Below are 17,500 nucleotides of genomic sequence, written 5' to 3'. Positions count from 1 at the left end.
TAGATTTTAGTCCAGAGAGTACAGGAAAGTTATCTAGATCTGCAATGAGACATTACAGGGATCTAGCTTGTGGACTTAATATAAAACTTGAGCCATCGGCATACATGGACACCTTTGTTTTTAAGCCTTGGATATCTAATCCTCTAATGTTGTTATTGGATCTGATTTTAATAGCTAGCATTTTGATCGCCATAACGAATAGATATGGTGACAGCGGACACCCTTGTTTAACTCCTCTTGACAATTCAAAACTCTCTGAGAAGTAGCTGTTATTTACTATTTTACACCTGTGCTATACATTTGACCCATTTTATAAGAGAATTACTGAAATCGAAAAAAATCCAGGCATTTATGAATAAAATCCAGTATTACTTTAAGAAATGCCTTTTCAAAATCTGCTATAAATACCATTCCTGGCTTCTTATATGTTTCATGATGTTCTATTATTTCTAGTAGTTGTCGTATATTATCTCCAATGTATCGTCCATGTAAAAAACCTGTCTGATCAGGATGAACAATACCTGGTAAAAACCCTTTTAATTCTGAGTGCTATGCATTTTGCTAGTATTTTTGCATCACAACATTGAAGTTTAAGGGGACTTTTTTAGATAGACCGGGTGTTTATATTTGCCATCTGGGTCTTGTTTTAATAATAGAGATATCAGAACATCCTGCTGAGTTCATGACAGATTACCATTTCTATAGGAGTAGTTAAAACAGTCTAATAATGGAGCTTTTAGTATATCAAAGAATACTTGATAAACCTCTACCGGTATGCCATCAAGCCCTGGGGTTTTTCCAGACGGAAAGGATTTAATAGCCTCAAAGTTCTTCCACTGTAATTTGGCCTTCACACTGATCTTTCTGTATATTTTGTTAATTTTCAATTTTTTATATTATTTGGAAATAATTCCTTACCTTAATCTTCATTCAGTGGGAGAGGATGAGACGGAAAAGAGAACATCTGCCTAAAATAATTAGCTTAGAATTGTGTGCATTTTTCTCCATATTCCATCCAGTTTGCTTTATTTCTGTAATAGATTACATTAGATCGTTCTTGAATAAGTTCCTCCAGTTCATTTTGTTTTTCCTCTAACTTGTCTTGTATCTCTGTAGTATCGTTTTTATTGCTCTCTACCTGTACTAGTAGTTCATGGATTTCCCTTGTTAGTCTTGTCTCTTTAGCCAGAAACTGCTTTTTTTATTATTGATGAATATTGAATTGAATGACCCCTGAAGGTACATTTTAAAGGTATCCCAAACAATAGGAGGGTTTTCTGAACCTATATTACACTGGAAAAATTCAGTTATTTGTTATTTTGTCTTAGTTCAAAATAAGTTGTTCTCCAGTAAACTTTGATTAAATGTCCAATATCTCCGTCCACGTGGAAAATCTATAAGAGTTATGTGAATACCAATTAGATGATGATCCGATCGCATTCTGTCTCTCTCCTATTAACTTTTTTAACCTTTGAAAGAGACAAGAAAGTAGTCAAGACGACTAGCTTGATTAAGTCTCCTCCATTTTAGTCTCCAAATATCCACTAATTCTAATGTGTCCATAATATTAGTGATTTCCTTAAGGGCACGGTGATGATAGTTTGTAGAGTGATTACCTTTAAGGTCCATTGAGGTACTTAACACTGTGTTATAGTCTCCTACCATAATGATTAGATCATTTGTATAGATTAATGAGCCAATTCTCTTCTTCGTCCACTTTCATATTCAAAAAGATTCACCTTCCTTGTGAATCATTCCTGATTATTTGCACATTCAGATCTAAATTTTTGTTACTTAATATCATCACACCCTTTGAGTTCCTTTGTCCAGGACAGAAGAGTATTTCACCACCCCATTCCTTTTTAAACGCAGCTTCATCTAAGGATTTATTGAGTTTCCTGTAACCAGTATATGTTATATTCCTTTTCTTTTAGCCACATAAAGACTGATCATCTTTTTTTATAATCTGCCAAACCGTTACAATTATAACTAGCTATACTAATTTCACCCCTTACCATAACTAGATACTATTCTCTGGCTAATTTGACCATAATTAGTGCTTGTAAAGTTACTGCCATTAGAGTTATTATGACGGTCAAAACTAGAGCTTTCAAATGTCTGATATTTAGAATTCAAGAAACAGGTTCTAGCAATATTTGTTTTATTCCCTTGCCTGTGAGTCAGGCAAACAGATGTTAGAAAATTGAGACAAATTATGTGTGTAACAAATCTGAGTAGGTTGCTGTGTACGATATTGGATATGATATAATGAGTGTTTATGATGTCTGTATAAGAGTAAGACTATAATGTGTGATGTCCAAATGAATATTAACTCTGCCAATTTGCATGTTTGAGTGTCTATGTGTGTGACATGTAGTGCGTATAGCATTAATATTCATAATTGTAATCCATATCGTAACACCATCCTAGTTGCATCATAATTACCTTTAACATAATTGAAAAACATATCCCAGCATTTCCATAGTAATTGACGTTTCACATGATCATGAAAAAGACCTTGCATTACTCTAGAGACGACTCCACTACAGTACAAATGTATTCCATACAATATGTTATTATTCCCCAATGCCCCTATTCTGATATCTTCCCTTTGCTTGTTGTAAACATATATAATCTTGTAGACAAATACATTTTAAAAAAACAATAAACACATTAAATTATAAAACAGTTCTTGACATTAGAGAGAGAGAGAAGAGAGCGAGATCAGGTGTGTGTATGTATAAGTCCACATGTGTAAGCAAGCATGTAGTTGAGTACATGTGTGTTCATATCCCCTTCATAATGTTCAGATATTTTAAACAGTTCCCATACCTTTTTTTTTCCGTAACCTGAAATCCCTGTAGAATTTAGTACAGCCACATTGTTATGGATCTGTCTCGGGAATAGCTGTCCATCTATAAAGAGTTAGTCCACAATGAGAAAGGCACACCTACCATCCATCCATTGCGGTCTTTGTACCGGATACAGTCTATTACAACGTTTGTTTATCTCCCTTGGTTATTGAGACTGAATTTGGTCCCTTTAAGCTCCCTTCCTCTGCTTTTAGCTCCCTTCCTCTGCTTTTAGCTCCCTTCCTCTGCTTTTAGCTCCCTTCCTCTGCTCCCTTCCTCTGCTCCCTTCCTCTGCTTTTAGCTCCCTTCATCTGCTTTAGCTCCCTTCCTCTGCTTTAAGCTCCCTTCCTCTGCTTTAAGCTCCCTTCCTCTGCTTTAAGCTCCCTTCCTCTTCTCCTTCCTCTGCTTTAAGCTCCCTTCCTCTGCTTTAAGCTCCCTTCCTCTGCTTTTAGCTCCCTTCCTCTGCTTTAAGCTCCTTCCTCTGCTTTTAGCTCCTTCTGCTTTAAGCTCCCTTCCTCTGCTTTTAGCTCCCTTCCTCTGCTTTTAGCTCCCTTCCTCTGCTTTAAGCTCCCTTCCTCTGCTTTTAGCTCCCTTCCTCTGCTTTTAGCTCCCTTCCTCTGCTTTAAGCTCCCTTCCTCTGCTTTAAGCTCCCTTCCTCTGCTTTTAGCTCCCTTCCTCTGCTCCCTTCCCCGTGCTTCTACACCTGCATTGCTCTGCTTTAAGCTCCCTTCTGCTGTTTGGGGTTTTTTTAGCTTTCCCTTTAGCACTTTGAGATATCAGCTGATGTCCTCTGCTTTAAATACATTTGCTTTGATCAGCTCCTTTTATTCTAGTGTTCAAATTTCTGCTTTTAGCTCGGACTCCTTCCTCTTGCTGCTTTTAGCTCCTTCCTCTCCAAGTCTGTGTACTCGCTTTAAAGCCACCTTGTTTAGAGTCTTCCTCTGCTTTTAGCTCCCTTCCTCTGCTTTTAATCCCTTCCTCTGCTTTAATCCCTTCCTCTGCTTTAAGCTCCTTCCTCTGCTTTTAGCTCCTTCCTCTGCTTTAATCCAGAAAAAATGCTTTTAGCTCCCTTCCTCTGCTTTAAGCTCCCTTCCTCTGCTTTAAGCTCCCTTCCTCTGCTTTTAGCCCCCTTTTTAGCTCTACTTCCTCTGCTTTAAGCTCCTCCTTACCTCTGCTTTTCCCTTCCTCTGCTTTTACTCCTTCCTCTGCTTTTAGCTCCCTTCCTCTGCTTTAAGCCCTGTTTTCCCTGATTAGACCCCATGTTGGAATCGTCCCTACCCTTGGCTGTGAGTGCTTTGTCTTTGAATTTGTTACTGCCTAATAGTTTTAGGGGTTTCTGCTACAGCCTTCATTTGAGAGTTTCTTTCGCTGATGCCTCAAAGGTATTGCTCTGTTCAGGTAGACTTGATTTTGCTGTGCTCTGAGCTGTTTTATTGGGCTGAGTGTGAACGCTCTAATAGACTTTTGAGGTCAGTGATAAAGTAATCAGTACTACTGCCAAGGGATCTTGGTGCTTCCGAGCTCCTCTGAAGCCTCCATGAACTATGTACTACCCAGCATGCAAAGCTGCAGGAGTTGTGACCCATTTTTGTTGGTTAGAGAATGCTAATGCTGTCACCTCCAGGTAGTTTGTCCTCCTGTGTGCTGAAGGGTGTCGGGTTCTTGTTCAGTTCTGGCATTTATGTCGCCACAGACTAGATCATGTCCCTGGGTCATGATTGATCGTCCTCAGGAATACCAGAAAAAGTATGAGATTTTGAGGGGATACTACAACTTTGTATGTCTAGTAGGTATCATTTCTTCATTTCTAGCCAGATGTTTTCCTGTTTAGACAACCCATGTTGGAATCGTGTATGTTTACCTTGGCTGTGAGTGGTTTGTCTTTGAATTTGTTACTGCCTAATAGTTTTTTGGTAGGTTTCTACGCTACTGTCCTTCATTTTGTGCAGTTTCTTTCGCTTTGATGCCTCAAAATTGAGTATTGCTCTGTTCAGGTAGACTGTGATTTTGCTGTGCTCTGATAGGTGTGTTAGTGGGCTGACTATGAACGCTCTAATAGACTCTGGGTTGAGGTCAGTGATAAAGTAATCAGTACTACTGCCAAGGGATGAGCTATAGGTGTACCTTCCGTAGGAGTCCCCTCGAAGCCTACCATGAACTATGTACCAGCATGCAACAGAGCTGCAGGAGTTGTGACCCATTTTTGTTGGTTAGGGAATGCTGGGAATGCTGTCACCTCCAGGTAGGCGTTTGTCCTCCTGTGTGCTGAGGGTGTCGGGTTCTTGTTCAGTTCTGGCATTTATGTCGCCACAGACTAGATCATGTCCCTGGGTCTGGAAATGATTGATCTCCCCCTCTAGGATGGAGAAGCTGTCTTCAATAAAGTATGGGTATTCTAATGAGGGGATATAGGTAGCACACAGGAGGACATTTTTCTCTGTTGGTAGTTTGTTGGATGGGATTAATTTGTAACCTAGCAACCAGATCTGTAAAATGTTTTGTTTTGACTAATTTAACCTAGAACCAGTGGGTCTGTCTGCTCTATACCAAATTTGCAAACCCCCTGAGTCTCTTCCCTGTTTCATACCTGGTAGTTTGGTGGATGGGACTACCAGCTCTCTGTAACCTAGAGGGCAACCAGTGGGTCTGTCTCCTCTATACCACCCACCTGGTAGTTTGGTGGATGGGACTACCAGCTCTCTGTAACCTAGAGGGCAACCAGTGGGTCTGTCTCCTCTATACCACCCACCTGGTAGTCTGGTGGATGGGACTACCAGCTCTCTGTAACCTAGAGGGCAACCAGTGGGTCTGTCTCCTCTATACCACCCACCTGGTAGTGTGGTGGATGGGACTACCAGCTCTCTATAACCTAGAGGACAACCAGTGGGTCTGTCTCCTCTATACCACCCACCTGGTAGTGTGGTGGATGGGACTACCAGCTCTCTATAACCTAGAGGACAACCAGTATGTTCGTCTCCTCTATGCCATGTTTCTTGTAGGGTTACAATGTCTGTATTTTCAATTTCTTTGAAGTCAGGGTTCCTGCTCTTTAGGCCGAAGGCAGATGACCGCTGTTGTAATTTGGTTTATTCTGATTGATTGGAAATTCTGATCCTGAGGCTTCAGTGTGTTAGTAGAACAGGTTTGTGAACACAGCCCCAGGACCAGATGGATGAGGGGACTCTGTGCTTTGCTCAGCTCTTGGCATTGCAGGGCTTGGTAATGATATCAGAGGGGGTCACTGTATTTTAGATGTTTCCAAAACTTAATTGCTCTTTTTTGAGTTTTTATTATTAGTGGATATTGGCCTAATTCTGCCCTGCATGCATTGTTTGTAGTTTTCCTCTGGACATGTAGGCGAATCTTACAGAACTCTGCATACAGGGTTTCAATTGGGTGTTTGTCCCATTTGATGAAATCTTGTTTTGCAAGTGGACCCCACAGGTATTTGAATTTGTTTTGGTATTTGAATGCCCTGCGTGCTTTCTCTCTCAGTTCATTCACTGCCTCATTAAGGTGTCCAGTTGAGCTTATTTTTAAACCTAAGTAATTGTAGTGTGTGTAGTACTCTATATATTTTGTTCCAATTGAGAACTTTGGTCTAATTCCCTGGGATCTGGATCTTCTTTGGAAATTATTTGAGTATTTTTGGGGTTTACTGCCAGGGCCCAGGTCTGACAGTACTGCTCTAGCAGGTCCAGGCTCTGCTGTAGGCCATGTGCTGTGGGTGACAGCAGGCATAGGTCATCTGCGAAGAGTAGGCATTTGACCTCTGAATTGTGGAGACTAACACCAGGGGCTGAGGACTTTTCTAGAATAGAGGCCAATTTGTTGATGTAAATATTGAAGAGTGCAGGGCTCAGATTGCAACCCTGGCGAAGGCCCCGCCCCTGGTTGAAGAATTCTGTTATTTTCTTACCAATTTTAATGCTGCACGTGTTGCCAATATACATTGATTTATTTAATTATGTCATATGTTTTACACCCTACACCACTTTCAATAACTTTGTAGAACAGTCCTGTATGCCAAAAAGAATCAAATGCTTTTTGTAAGTTGATAAAGCAAGCGTATATTTTGATATTATTTTGGTGGACATGTTTATCTATCAGGGTGTGTAGGGTGTAAATATGATCAGTCGTGTGATGGTTTGGTATACATCCAATTGGGCTTTTACTCAAGACATTGTGCTTATTAAGGAAGTTTAGAACTCTTTTCCATTTATAATACTACAGAAAACCTTCCCCAGGTTACTGTTCACCCAAATGCCTCTAATTGTTAGGGTCAAATTTGTCTCCGTTCTTAAAGATTGGGGTTATGAGTCCTTAATTCCAGATGTCAGGGAAATAACCTACACTCAGGATCAAATTAAACAGTTTTAATATAGCCAATTGAAATTTTGATCTAGTGTGTTTGAGAATCTCATTTAGGATGCCATCAGGTCTGCAAGCTGTGTTCATTTTTGATGTTGTATATCTTACTGGGCTGTGAATGTGTGGTTGTTTCCATGTCTGTTCTTTTGAGAAACAACGTAGTTTAACTGTGATCTCTCTCGCTCTCTCGCTCTCTCTCTCTCTCTCGCTCTCTCGCTCTCTCGCTCTCTCTCTCTCTCGCTCTCTCTCTCTCTAGATCAACCATAAGTATTCAGAGAGGAGGTTGTTGGTAGCAGAGGCCTGTGGAGCCTTAGCATCTTACCTGCCTGTAAGACTCGCGCACACACACGATCTGTCTCTCTCTGTCACATACATACACACACACACCGGTACTTAAACTTGTGTTATCACACAGCTTATCTGCCTGTTAGACACACACACACACACACGTGTAGCTGAGTGTGTGTTCTCACTCTGCCTATGTGTTTGTGTTAACAGAAGGAGATACGTAGTTCGCTGGTGTTGTCCATGCTGCAGCAGATGCTGGCTGAAGACAAGGCAGACATGGTCAGAGAGGCCGTGGTCAAAAGCCTCGCTATCATCATGGGATACATCGACGACCCTGACAAGTACTCCCAGGTGTGTGTGCACGTGCGTTAAAAAACGTTTTTTATAACCGGTCTTGTGTTTGGTTAAATGAACTGTGGTCATGTTATAGTGACTGTGGTTGTGTTGTGTTCATGTTGCGGTCAGGGTTTTGAGTTGATGTTGTTGTCCCTCGGTGACCCATCGGAGAGGGTGGTCAGTGCTATCCACCAGGTGTTCATTCCAGCATTCGCTGCCTGGACCACAGAGCTGGGAATCCTCCAGACCACTCTCATCCCCTCTCTGCTGGCCCGCATAGAGAAACTTTTCAAGGTAGGTAGTCCCACAGGGCTTTGGTTATTTGACATGTGTAAGAAAAAATGTGCTTTTGATCTCAATGGATCAATAAAGTTGATCAGTCTAGATGGAGAAGCTCTAACTCTCTCTCTGTCTCTCTCTCTGTCTCTCTCTCTCTCTCTCTCTCTGTCTCTCTCTCTCTGTCTCTCTCTCTCTGTCTCTCTCTCTCTGTCTCTCTCTCTTGCTCCCTCTTTCTCTCTCTCTCCAATTTTACTCTCTCTACCCACCCCCCCCAACCCCCAAGCAGGGTGAACATGGTCTTGATGAACACAAGCTCCACATGTTCCTGTCGGCCCTCCAGTCTCTCATCCCTCCTCTGTTTTCTGTGGTGCTCCAGAACGCTCCCTTCACACAAAGGCTCACCCTGCAGGGAGACATCCCCCCCATAGAGGGTAGGAAACACAGGCTCACCCTGCAGGGAGACATCCCCCCCATAGAGGGTAGGAAACACAGGCTCACCCTGCAGGGAGACATCCCCCATAGAGGGTAGGAAACACAGGCTCACCCTGCAGGGAGACACAGGCTCACCCTGCAGGGAGACATCCCCCATAGAGGGTAGGAAACACAGGCCACCCTGCAGGGAGACATCCCCCATAGAGGGTAGGAAACACAGGCTCACCCTGCAGGGAGACATCCCCCATAGAGGGTAGGAAACACAGGCTCACCCTGCAGGGAGACATCCCCCATAGAGGGTAGGAAACACAGGCTCACCCTGCAGGGAGACATCCCCCATAGAGGGTAGGAAACACAGGCTCACCCTGCAGGGAGACATCCCCCATAGAGGGTAGGAAACACAGGCTCACCCTGCAGGGAGACATCCCATCCCCCATAGAGGGTAGGAAACACAGGCTCACCCTGCAGGGAGACATCCCCCATAGAGGGTAGGAAACACAGGCTCACCCTGCAGGGAGACACAGGCTCACCCTGCAGGGAGACATCCCCCATAGAGGGTAGGAAACACAGGCTCACCCTGCAGGGAGACATCCCCCATAGAGGGTAGGAAACACAGGCTCACCCTGCAGGGAGACATCCCCTCCATAGAGGGTAGGAAACACAGGCTCACCCTGCAGGGAGACATCCCCCATAGAGGGTAGGAGACACAGGCTCACCCTGCAGGGAGACATCCCCCCATAGAGGGTAGGAGACACAGGCTCACCCTGCAGGGAGACATCCCCCATAGAGGGTAGGAAACACAGGCTCACCCTGCAGGGAGACATCCCCCATAGAGGGTAGGAAACACAGGCTCACCCTGCAGGGAGACATCCCCTCCATAGAGGGTAGGAAACACAGGCTCACCCTGCAGGGAGACATCCCCCCCATAGAGGGTAGGAAACACAGGCTCACCCTGCAGGGAGACATCCCCCCCATAGAGGGTAGGAAACACAGGCTCACCCTGCAGGGAGACATCCCTCCCATAGAGGGTAGGAAACACACAGGAAGTTGGAAGCCAGTAACCTTGCTATGTTCTGACTACCATATTCTGACCCCTAACCTATGACTCGTGTTTGACCCCTCAGTGACGCGGTTCCCTCGGCCAGCGTCTCCTCTTCAGGATGTAGCGACTGTCGTGGGCAGCCGGGAGATGCTGAGCGGCCTCCTCATCCTCTATGATTACCAGCTAGAACATGAGGGCACTACGGGCTGGGACAGTCTGCTGTGGGTGGTCAATCAACTGTGAGTGGTCTATACACTACACACACATATGTACGCTGAGTGGACAAAACATTAGGAACACAACAGATCTTTCCATGACAGACTGACCAGGTGAATCCAGGTGAAAGCAATAATCCCTTATTGATGTTAAATCCACTTCAACCAGTGTAGATGAACGGGAGGAGACAGGTTAAAGAAGCATTTTTAAGCAGTAAGATGATTAAAACATATACTGTGTATGTGTGCCATTTAGTGGGTGAATAGGCAACACAAAAGATGTAAGTGCCTTTGAATGCCCATGATTTCGGAATAAGATGTTTGACGAGCAGGTGTCCACATACTTTTGGTCATGTAGTGTATATACAAACACACACACACACAGATACACACATGTATGCTCGCACGCACACATAATCCTGCCCCCCCTCTCTCCAGTCTTCCCCAGCTGATAGAGATAGTAGGTGGTATTACTGTAACCTCCACTACGTGTGTCCATGAGTTCTCACGCTTCTTCTGGAGACTCTGCCGCACGTTTGGCAAGATCTTCACGAACACGAAGGTAAGAATGTGTACTGGTCTGCTGTTGGCCTCGTGCTGGACACAATCTGCACTTTCCGATTCATTTCATTGGTGCTGACTATAGCGGGGTGTCCTCTCTCTTTCAGGTAAAACCACAGTTCCAGGAGATCCTACGGCTCTCTGAAGAGAATGTTGGTAAGTGGACGACACGCACACACCTTTCGTAAACAATCTGTTTTATTGGGATTAGTAGGATTGGGTGTTTCCCTGTCTCTCCTCATCCTCTGACTATTTCCGAAGTTTAAACGAGCGCGTGGTGCCAATACCTCTGCCGTGTGTTTTTTGTTTGTCTCGTCTTGTGTGCCTGCCAAATAATCTGTTTTATAAACCTACTGAAGTGGAAATAAGTTACACGGTCGTATGTCACATTCTCTTTCTCCAGTGTTTGTTCTCTCTCTCCTAGATGCTTTAACCGGGAATGCTATTCTGACCAAGGCTACAGTTCCAGTCTATGCTTCAGGTGTACTGACATGCTACAATCAGGTAAACAAGTGGGGTTTTGTGCATCGGGACAGTGATCCATCTTTCTAATAACTTGGTTGTTCCACTTTCACATTTTAGGTAGAAATTGTGCACAAAAATATAATTTTTAAAAAGCCTGTTATATTAAATTAAGTGCTCTTTAGTATAGACCACATGGAAAATGCAATGAATCAGGTGCTTCTGTATGAAGGGAGACTTGCTAAAATGCTAACAGTACATTATGACACCTGTGTGAATCCTCTGTTACGTCTAGGAAGAATTTAACCCACTTAATCACAACATCTCTCCAAGTTTCACCATCGTTGTCAGGCCCTAGTTATTTTGTTGCTTTGACAAAGTCGTTTTCTGAAGAGGATTGTTTATTTATTTATGTTATTAATCCCTCTAGCTGTCCCTCATTCTAAGGTCAACCTTGTTGCTTAAACTGAATTCTCCTTTTAATAAGGTGAAACTATTCCTTTTTTATTTTATTTAAAAGAGACATTGAACATCTAATAGTCAAATCATAGTGTTAAAGAAGGTTCTACTCTGTTTGGCCTATTTCTGCTTTATGGTGGAAAACTGAGTCCAGTACGACACATCAACACTGTTAGATAGATAGACAGGACAGAAATGTTTGAACGATAAAATTAATGTGAAGCTTGTGTTCAATTGCCAGTCTCTGTTGCACAAAACAAGTTCCATTTCCTCTGGCTGATTTTAATATGAAATCTTCTGATTTCACCTTGTGATGTTGGAAAACGTGTTTGTTTATTCAGTTGAACATGTGCTCTTCATGACTGTTACATTTTGTTGAAATAAACAACAACAAAAAAACAACTGACGCTCAGCATAGTCTGTGTGTGTGTAACGTACGTGTGTGTGTGTAACGTACGTGTGTGTGTGTAACGTGTGTGTGTGTGTAACGTATGTGTGTGTGTAACGTACGTGTGTGTGTGTAACGTACGTGTGTGTGTGTAACGTACGTGTGTGTGTGTAACGTGTGTGTGTGTGTAACGTATGTGTGTGTGTAACGTGTGTTCCACCAGGATGAGGATCGTAAGCTGCTGGTTGGTTTTCTAGAGGACGTCATGACAAACCTGTCTCTCTCCCACGCCCCTCTGGACAGCCTCAAAGCCTCCTTCATAGAGCTGGGGTAATGCACACGGACAGGATGAGGGATCGGACACTGAGCTGCTGGTTGGTTTTCTAGAGGACGTCATGACAAACCTGTCGGACTCTGACCCACCCCACTGACCCTCTGGACACTGCCTCACAGCCGGACGGACACTGACCACACCCGGGACGGACACTGACCCACACGCGGACGGACACTGACCACACGCGGACGGACACTGACCCGCACGCGCGGACGGACACTGACCCGCACGCGCGGACGGACACTGACCCGCACGCGCGGACGGACACTGACCCGCACGCGCGGACGGACACTGACCCGCACGCGCGGACGGACACTGACCCGCACGCGCGGACGGACACTGACCCACGCGCGGACGGACACTGACCCGCGCGCGCGGACGGACACTGACCCACGCGCGCGGACGGACACTGACTCACGCGCGCGGACGGACACTGACCCACGCGCGCGGACGGACACTGACCCACACGTGCGGACGGACACTGACGGATGGACGGACGGACACAGACAATAGTCAGAGATGATGGGTAATACCTGTGAAATATGCAATGTGTGTTATTTACTTTGATCTCCCTCTATCTTCTTCCCCTCTTTCTAACTCTCCCTCCTCTCTCCCCTCCTTCCATGTCTGTCTCCACCCTCTTTCCTCTCCCTCACGCTCTCCATCTCTCTCCCTTCTCCTCTTTCCTCTCCCTCTCTTTCCCACTCCTCCTCTCTCCATCTCTCTCTTAGAGCTAACCCAGTGTACCATGACATGTTACTGACAGTACTGTGGTATGGTGTGGTCCACACCTCGGCTCTGGTCCGCAGTACCGCTGCATGCATGTTTGAGGTACGACACCCTGCCGCGACACACCACACACACACACACACACGTTAACTCACTGAACAAAAAGCTTTATATTCTAGTGGCTAATGTCAGACCATGGATTCTAAAGGGTTTTCAGTTGCATTATGCAAACTGAACTATACTGGTTTGCCTCCCTGTGTCTTTCCCCTGCAGCAGCCTCTGCTTGTTATTGCCTTCCCTTTTAATGGCCTGATTTAGATTTGAATCCCTAACCCCATCCCAGAGCCAGAACCACTTCCTTGTGAAAACATAAGAGGTAGGAGCGAGGGAAAAGCCTAGGACTGAAATGGAATAAGACCTAGATAAAATACACTCTTGGTGAAGAGATGTAGCATTCTCCCCCTCCCCCTTCACTGTCATAGTGGTATAGACCCCCTTCACTGTCATAGTGGTATAGACCCCCCTCCCCTTTCACTGTCATAGTGGTATAGACCCCCTCCCCTTCACTGTCATAGTGGTATAGACACCCCCTCCCCCCTTCACTGTCGTAGTGGTATAGACACCCCTCTCCCCTTCACTGTCGTAGTGGTATAGACACCCCTCTCCCCTTCACTGTCGTAGTGGTATAGACACCCCTCTCCCCCTTCACTGTCGTAGTGGTAGAGACACCCCTCTCCCCTTCACTGTCGTAGTGGTATAGACACCCCTCTCCCTTCACTGTCGTAGTGGTAGAGACACCCCTCTCCCCTTCACTGTCGTAGTGGTATAGACACCCCTCTCCCCTTCACTGTCGTAGTGGTAGAGACACCCCTCTCCCCTTCACTGTCGTAGTGGTATAGAGACACCTCTCCCCTTCACTGTCGTAGTGGTAGAGACACCCCTCTCCCCCTTCACTGTCTTAGTGGTATAGACACCCCTCTCCCCTTCACTGTCGTAGTGGTATAGACACCCCTCTCCCCTTCACTGTCGTAGTGGTAGAGACACCCCTCTCCCCCTTCACTGTCGTAGTGGTATAGACACCCCTCTCCCCTTCACTGTCGTAGTGGTAGAGACACCCCCTCCCCTTCACTGTCGTAGTGGTATAGAGACACCTCTCCCCTTCACTGTCGTAGTGGTAGAGACACCCCTCTCCCCTTCACTGTCGTAGTGGTAGAGACACCCCTCTCCCCCTTCACTGTCGTAGTGGTATAGACCCCCCTCCCCTTCACTGTCGTAGTGGTAGAGACACCCCTCTCCCCCTTCACTGTCGTAGTGGTAGAGACACCCCTCTCCCCTTCACTGTCGTAGTGGTAGAGACACCCCCTCCCCTTCACTGTCATTTTGGTATAGACACCCCCTTCACTGTCATAGTTGTATAGACACCCCTCTCCCACCTCCCACCATCTCATAGTGTGTGTGCCATGCTGCTACTTCTTGTTGTTTATCACTTTCTTTCTGTTTTTCTTAATCCCCACCTCCCTCTCTTTTGGCGTGTTGCCATGACACTGCTGGCTCTGTCCATGCCCCGGGCTGTGACATCACTGTGACCTTTCGGCTGTGTTGTCCATTCAGCTGCTGGTGAAGGGGGTGAATGAGACGCTGGTGGCTCAGAGGGTGGTGCCCGCTCTCATCACTCTCTCCAGCGACCCAGAAATGTAAGTTTCCCCCTGCGGCCTGGTTTGGCCACCTTGACCCTACCTCCACCTCGCGGGAAGAACCCCACATCATCAGGAGATTTTGATTTGTTTAATAGTTGATTTGATTGGGGCAGACAATCAAAGAGCTCAGAATGCGAAACAAATACGACTCAAAGGTAAATAACGTGAACTTGACTGAATTGAACGAAATTGTGTCTCAAACTCAGGGATAGAGACACTGAGGCAGTACAGCATGAACCCAGTACAAAGTAGGTGCTCTCTCTAAAAAGGTAAATTTTCTTTGCTCTCTCAGATGGTTTCAAGTCTGTCTGACTCTGGGTAAAAAAAACTCTTCTTTGGGGTTTCTTCCTGTAGAGGTTAAGGTGCGGTCGACCGGTTCTGTGACGTTAATGTTGACTGTCACTAACACCACGCATCATCAGTGTGCGACATTACCCATCACAAGTTATTATTGGGTCACCAGCCTGCGTCACTAACCCACAACCCGGTCATCACTATATAACCGTGCTTGAAAGGACGGAAGTAGGATGCGTTCTAAATATAAAATGTGATTTTAAACACTAACCCAAATTCTTACCTCTAACCTAAACCATTTCAAAAGCCCAAACCTTAACTATAGTCAATTCATATAAAATATCTAATGTACTGAAGATATAGGTGATTTTGTCCTTTCTGGCATAACCATCTAGTAACTACCCAATCATGTTTGTCGCATCATCAGTCTGCAACACTAACTCAACCCGTTCTCTGATTGGCTGCATTTCGAGGTATCCCAGCATGCTCAGCTGTAATATCTTACCCCCTTTCCTCCTCCTCACCCACTTTTTAGCAGATCCCTCCTCCAACCCTCAGGTCCTGATTGTCTTCACCTCTCTCTCCCTCCTAACCTCCCCTCTTCCTCTCTCCCTCCTAACCTTCCCTCCTAACCTCTTCCTTCCTCTCTCTCTCGTAACCTCTTCCTCCCTCTCTTCCTCCCTCTCTCCCTCGTAACCTCTTCCTCCCTCGTAACCTCTTCCTCCCTCGTAACCTCTTCCTCCCTCGTAACCTCTTCCTCCCTCGTAACCTCTTCCTCCCTCGTAACCTCTTCCTCCCTCGTAACCTCTTCCTCCCTCTCTCTCTCTCTCTCATAACCTCTTCCTCCCTCTCTCTCTCTCTCTCTCTCGTAACCTCTTCCTCCCTCTCTCTCTCTCTCTCTCGTAACCTCTTCCTCCCTCTCTCTCTCTCTCTCGTAACCTCTTCCTCCCTCTCTCTCTCTCTCGTCACCTCTTCCTCCCTCTCTCTCTCTCTCTCTCTCTGTCTCTCGTAACCTCTTCCTCCCTCTCTCTCTCTCTCTCTCGTAACCTCTTCCTCCCTCTCTCTCTCTCTCTCTCGTAACCTCTTCCTCCCTCTCTCTCTCTCTCTCGTAACCTCTTCCTCCCTCTCTCTCTCTCTCTCGTAACCTCTTCCTCCCTCTCTCTCTCTCTCTCTCTCGTAACCTCTTCCTCCCTCTCTCTCTCTCTCTCTCTCTCTCTCGTAACCACTTCCTCTCTCTCTCTCTCTCTCTCGTAACCTCTTCCTCCCTCTCTCTCTCTCTCTCGTAACCTCTTCCTCCCTCTCTCTCTCTCTCTCGTAACCTCTTCCTCCCTCTCTCTCTCTCTCTCTCTCGTAACCTCTTTCTCTCTCTCGTAACCTCTTCCTCCCTCTCTCTCTCTCGTAACCTCTTCCTCTTGGTTGGTGTTGGTCAGTTTTATATTGTTATTGTCAGAGCTGCACCTAGTGTTTATAAAGCTGAGAGCTGTCTCTATTGTAACTCCTGTCTGGTTTACAGGTCAGTTAGGATCTCTACTATCCCTGCCTTTGGTACCATTATGGAGATGGTCACACACAAAGAGGTACCAACGTCGATATTTACAAACAGATATACATGTACATACTACACACATGCATAAACGTGTGCGTGTGTGTACAGTTGAAGTCGGAGGTTTACATACACCTTAGCCAAATTATTTTAAGAATGTGAAATGTCAGAATAATAGTAGAGAGAATAATTTATTTCAGCTTTTATTTCTTTCATCACATTCCCAGTGGGTCAGAAGTTTACATACAGTCGTGGCCAGAAGTTTTGAGAATGACACAAATATTAATTTTCACAAAGTCTGCTGCCTCAGTTTGTATGATGGCAATTTGCATATACTCCAGAATGTTATGAAGAGTGATCAGATGAATTGCAATTAATTGCAAAGTCCCTCTTTGCCATGCAAATTAACTGAATCCCCCAAAAACATTTCCACTGCATTTCAGCCCTACCACAAAAGGACCAGCTGACATGTCAGTGACTCTCTCGTTAACACAGGTGTGAGTGTTGACGAGGACAAGGCTGGAGATCACTCTGTCATGCTGATTGAGTTTGAATTTTTATTTTTTTTATTTAACTAGGCAAGTCAGTTACAGCGCCACCTGAGACGTCTGTGTCCCACCCAGCCATCAGGAAATGCAAATGCGCTACGCCAAATGCTAATAGCACTCGTTAAAACTCAAACGTTCATTAAAACACACATGCAGGGTACTGAATTAAAGCTAAACTCGTTGTGAATCTAGCCAACAAGTCAGATTTTTAAAATGCTTTTCGGCGAAAGCATGAGAAGCTATTATCTGATAGCATGCAACACCCCGAAATACCAGAAGGGGACATAAACAAAAGAATTAGCGTAGCCGGCGCTACACAACGCAGAAATAAAATATAAAACATTCATTACCTTTGACGAGCTTCTTTGTTGGCACTCCTATATGTCCAATAAACATCACTATTGGGTCTTTTTTTCGATTAAATCGGTCCATATATACCCAAAATATCCATTTATGGAAACTGTGATCCAGAAATTAACACCGTTTCAAAACGCAACGTCATGTTTTTAAATTAAAAAAGTTGCCTATAAACTTTCACAAAACACTTCAAAATACTTTTGTAATCCAACTTTAGGTATTAGTAAACGTTAATAATCTATCAAATTGATCACCGGGCGATGTGTATTCAATAGCTCCACGTCTTCAAATCATGGTCGAAAATCTCTCTTCC

The 17,500-nt window shown here is 45.0% G+C and overlaps 1 protein-coding gene across 18 annotated transcripts in view; it reads left to right on the top strand.

Annotated features, from left to right (window-relative positions):
* The window catches only part of LOC112227468 (RAB11-binding protein RELCH homolog), a 67,217-nt gene that overhangs the window by 37,867 nt on the left and 11,850 nt on the right, over positions 1-17,500 (top strand). For 15 of the 18 annotated variants that reach the window (XR_006080329.1, XR_006080324.1, XR_006080326.1 and 12 more), the window contains 12 exons: positions 7,480-7,551; positions 7,722-7,862; positions 7,977-8,141; positions 8,410-8,557; positions 9,683-9,839; positions 10,254-10,377; positions 10,484-10,532; positions 10,801-10,880; positions 11,909-12,015; positions 12,751-12,850; positions 14,360-14,442; positions 16,253-16,316. Coding sequence is in view for 11 of the 18 variants with exons in the window: in XM_042308957.1 (XP_042164891.1) it covers positions 7,480-7,551; positions 7,722-7,862; positions 7,977-8,141; positions 8,410-8,557; positions 9,683-9,839; positions 10,254-10,377; positions 10,484-10,532; positions 10,801-10,880; positions 11,909-12,015; positions 12,751-12,850; positions 14,360-14,442; positions 16,253-16,316 (1,290 nt within the window). In the remaining 7 variants the exon portion in view is untranslated. Of the gene's footprint in view, positions 1-7,479; positions 7,552-7,721; positions 7,863-7,976; positions 8,142-8,409; positions 8,558-9,682; positions 9,840-10,253; positions 10,378-10,483; positions 10,533-10,800; positions 10,881-11,908; positions 12,016-12,750; positions 12,851-14,359; positions 14,443-14,651; positions 14,715-16,252; positions 16,317-17,500 lie in introns of those variants that run through there. The other 3 variants (XM_042308964.1, XM_042308956.1, XR_006080330.1) reach the window with 3 other exon arrangements.

Source organism: Oncorhynchus tshawytscha, linkage group LG29 (genome assembly GCF_018296145.1).
Source record: "Oncorhynchus tshawytscha isolate Ot180627B linkage group LG29, Otsh_v2.0, whole genome shotgun sequence".
Classification (NCBI taxonomy): domain Eukaryota; kingdom Metazoa; phylum Chordata; class Actinopteri; order Salmoniformes; family Salmonidae; genus Oncorhynchus; species Oncorhynchus tshawytscha.
The sequence above is the reverse complement of the archived record's forward strand: the minus strand, read 5'-3'. Positions and strand labels throughout refer to the sequence as shown.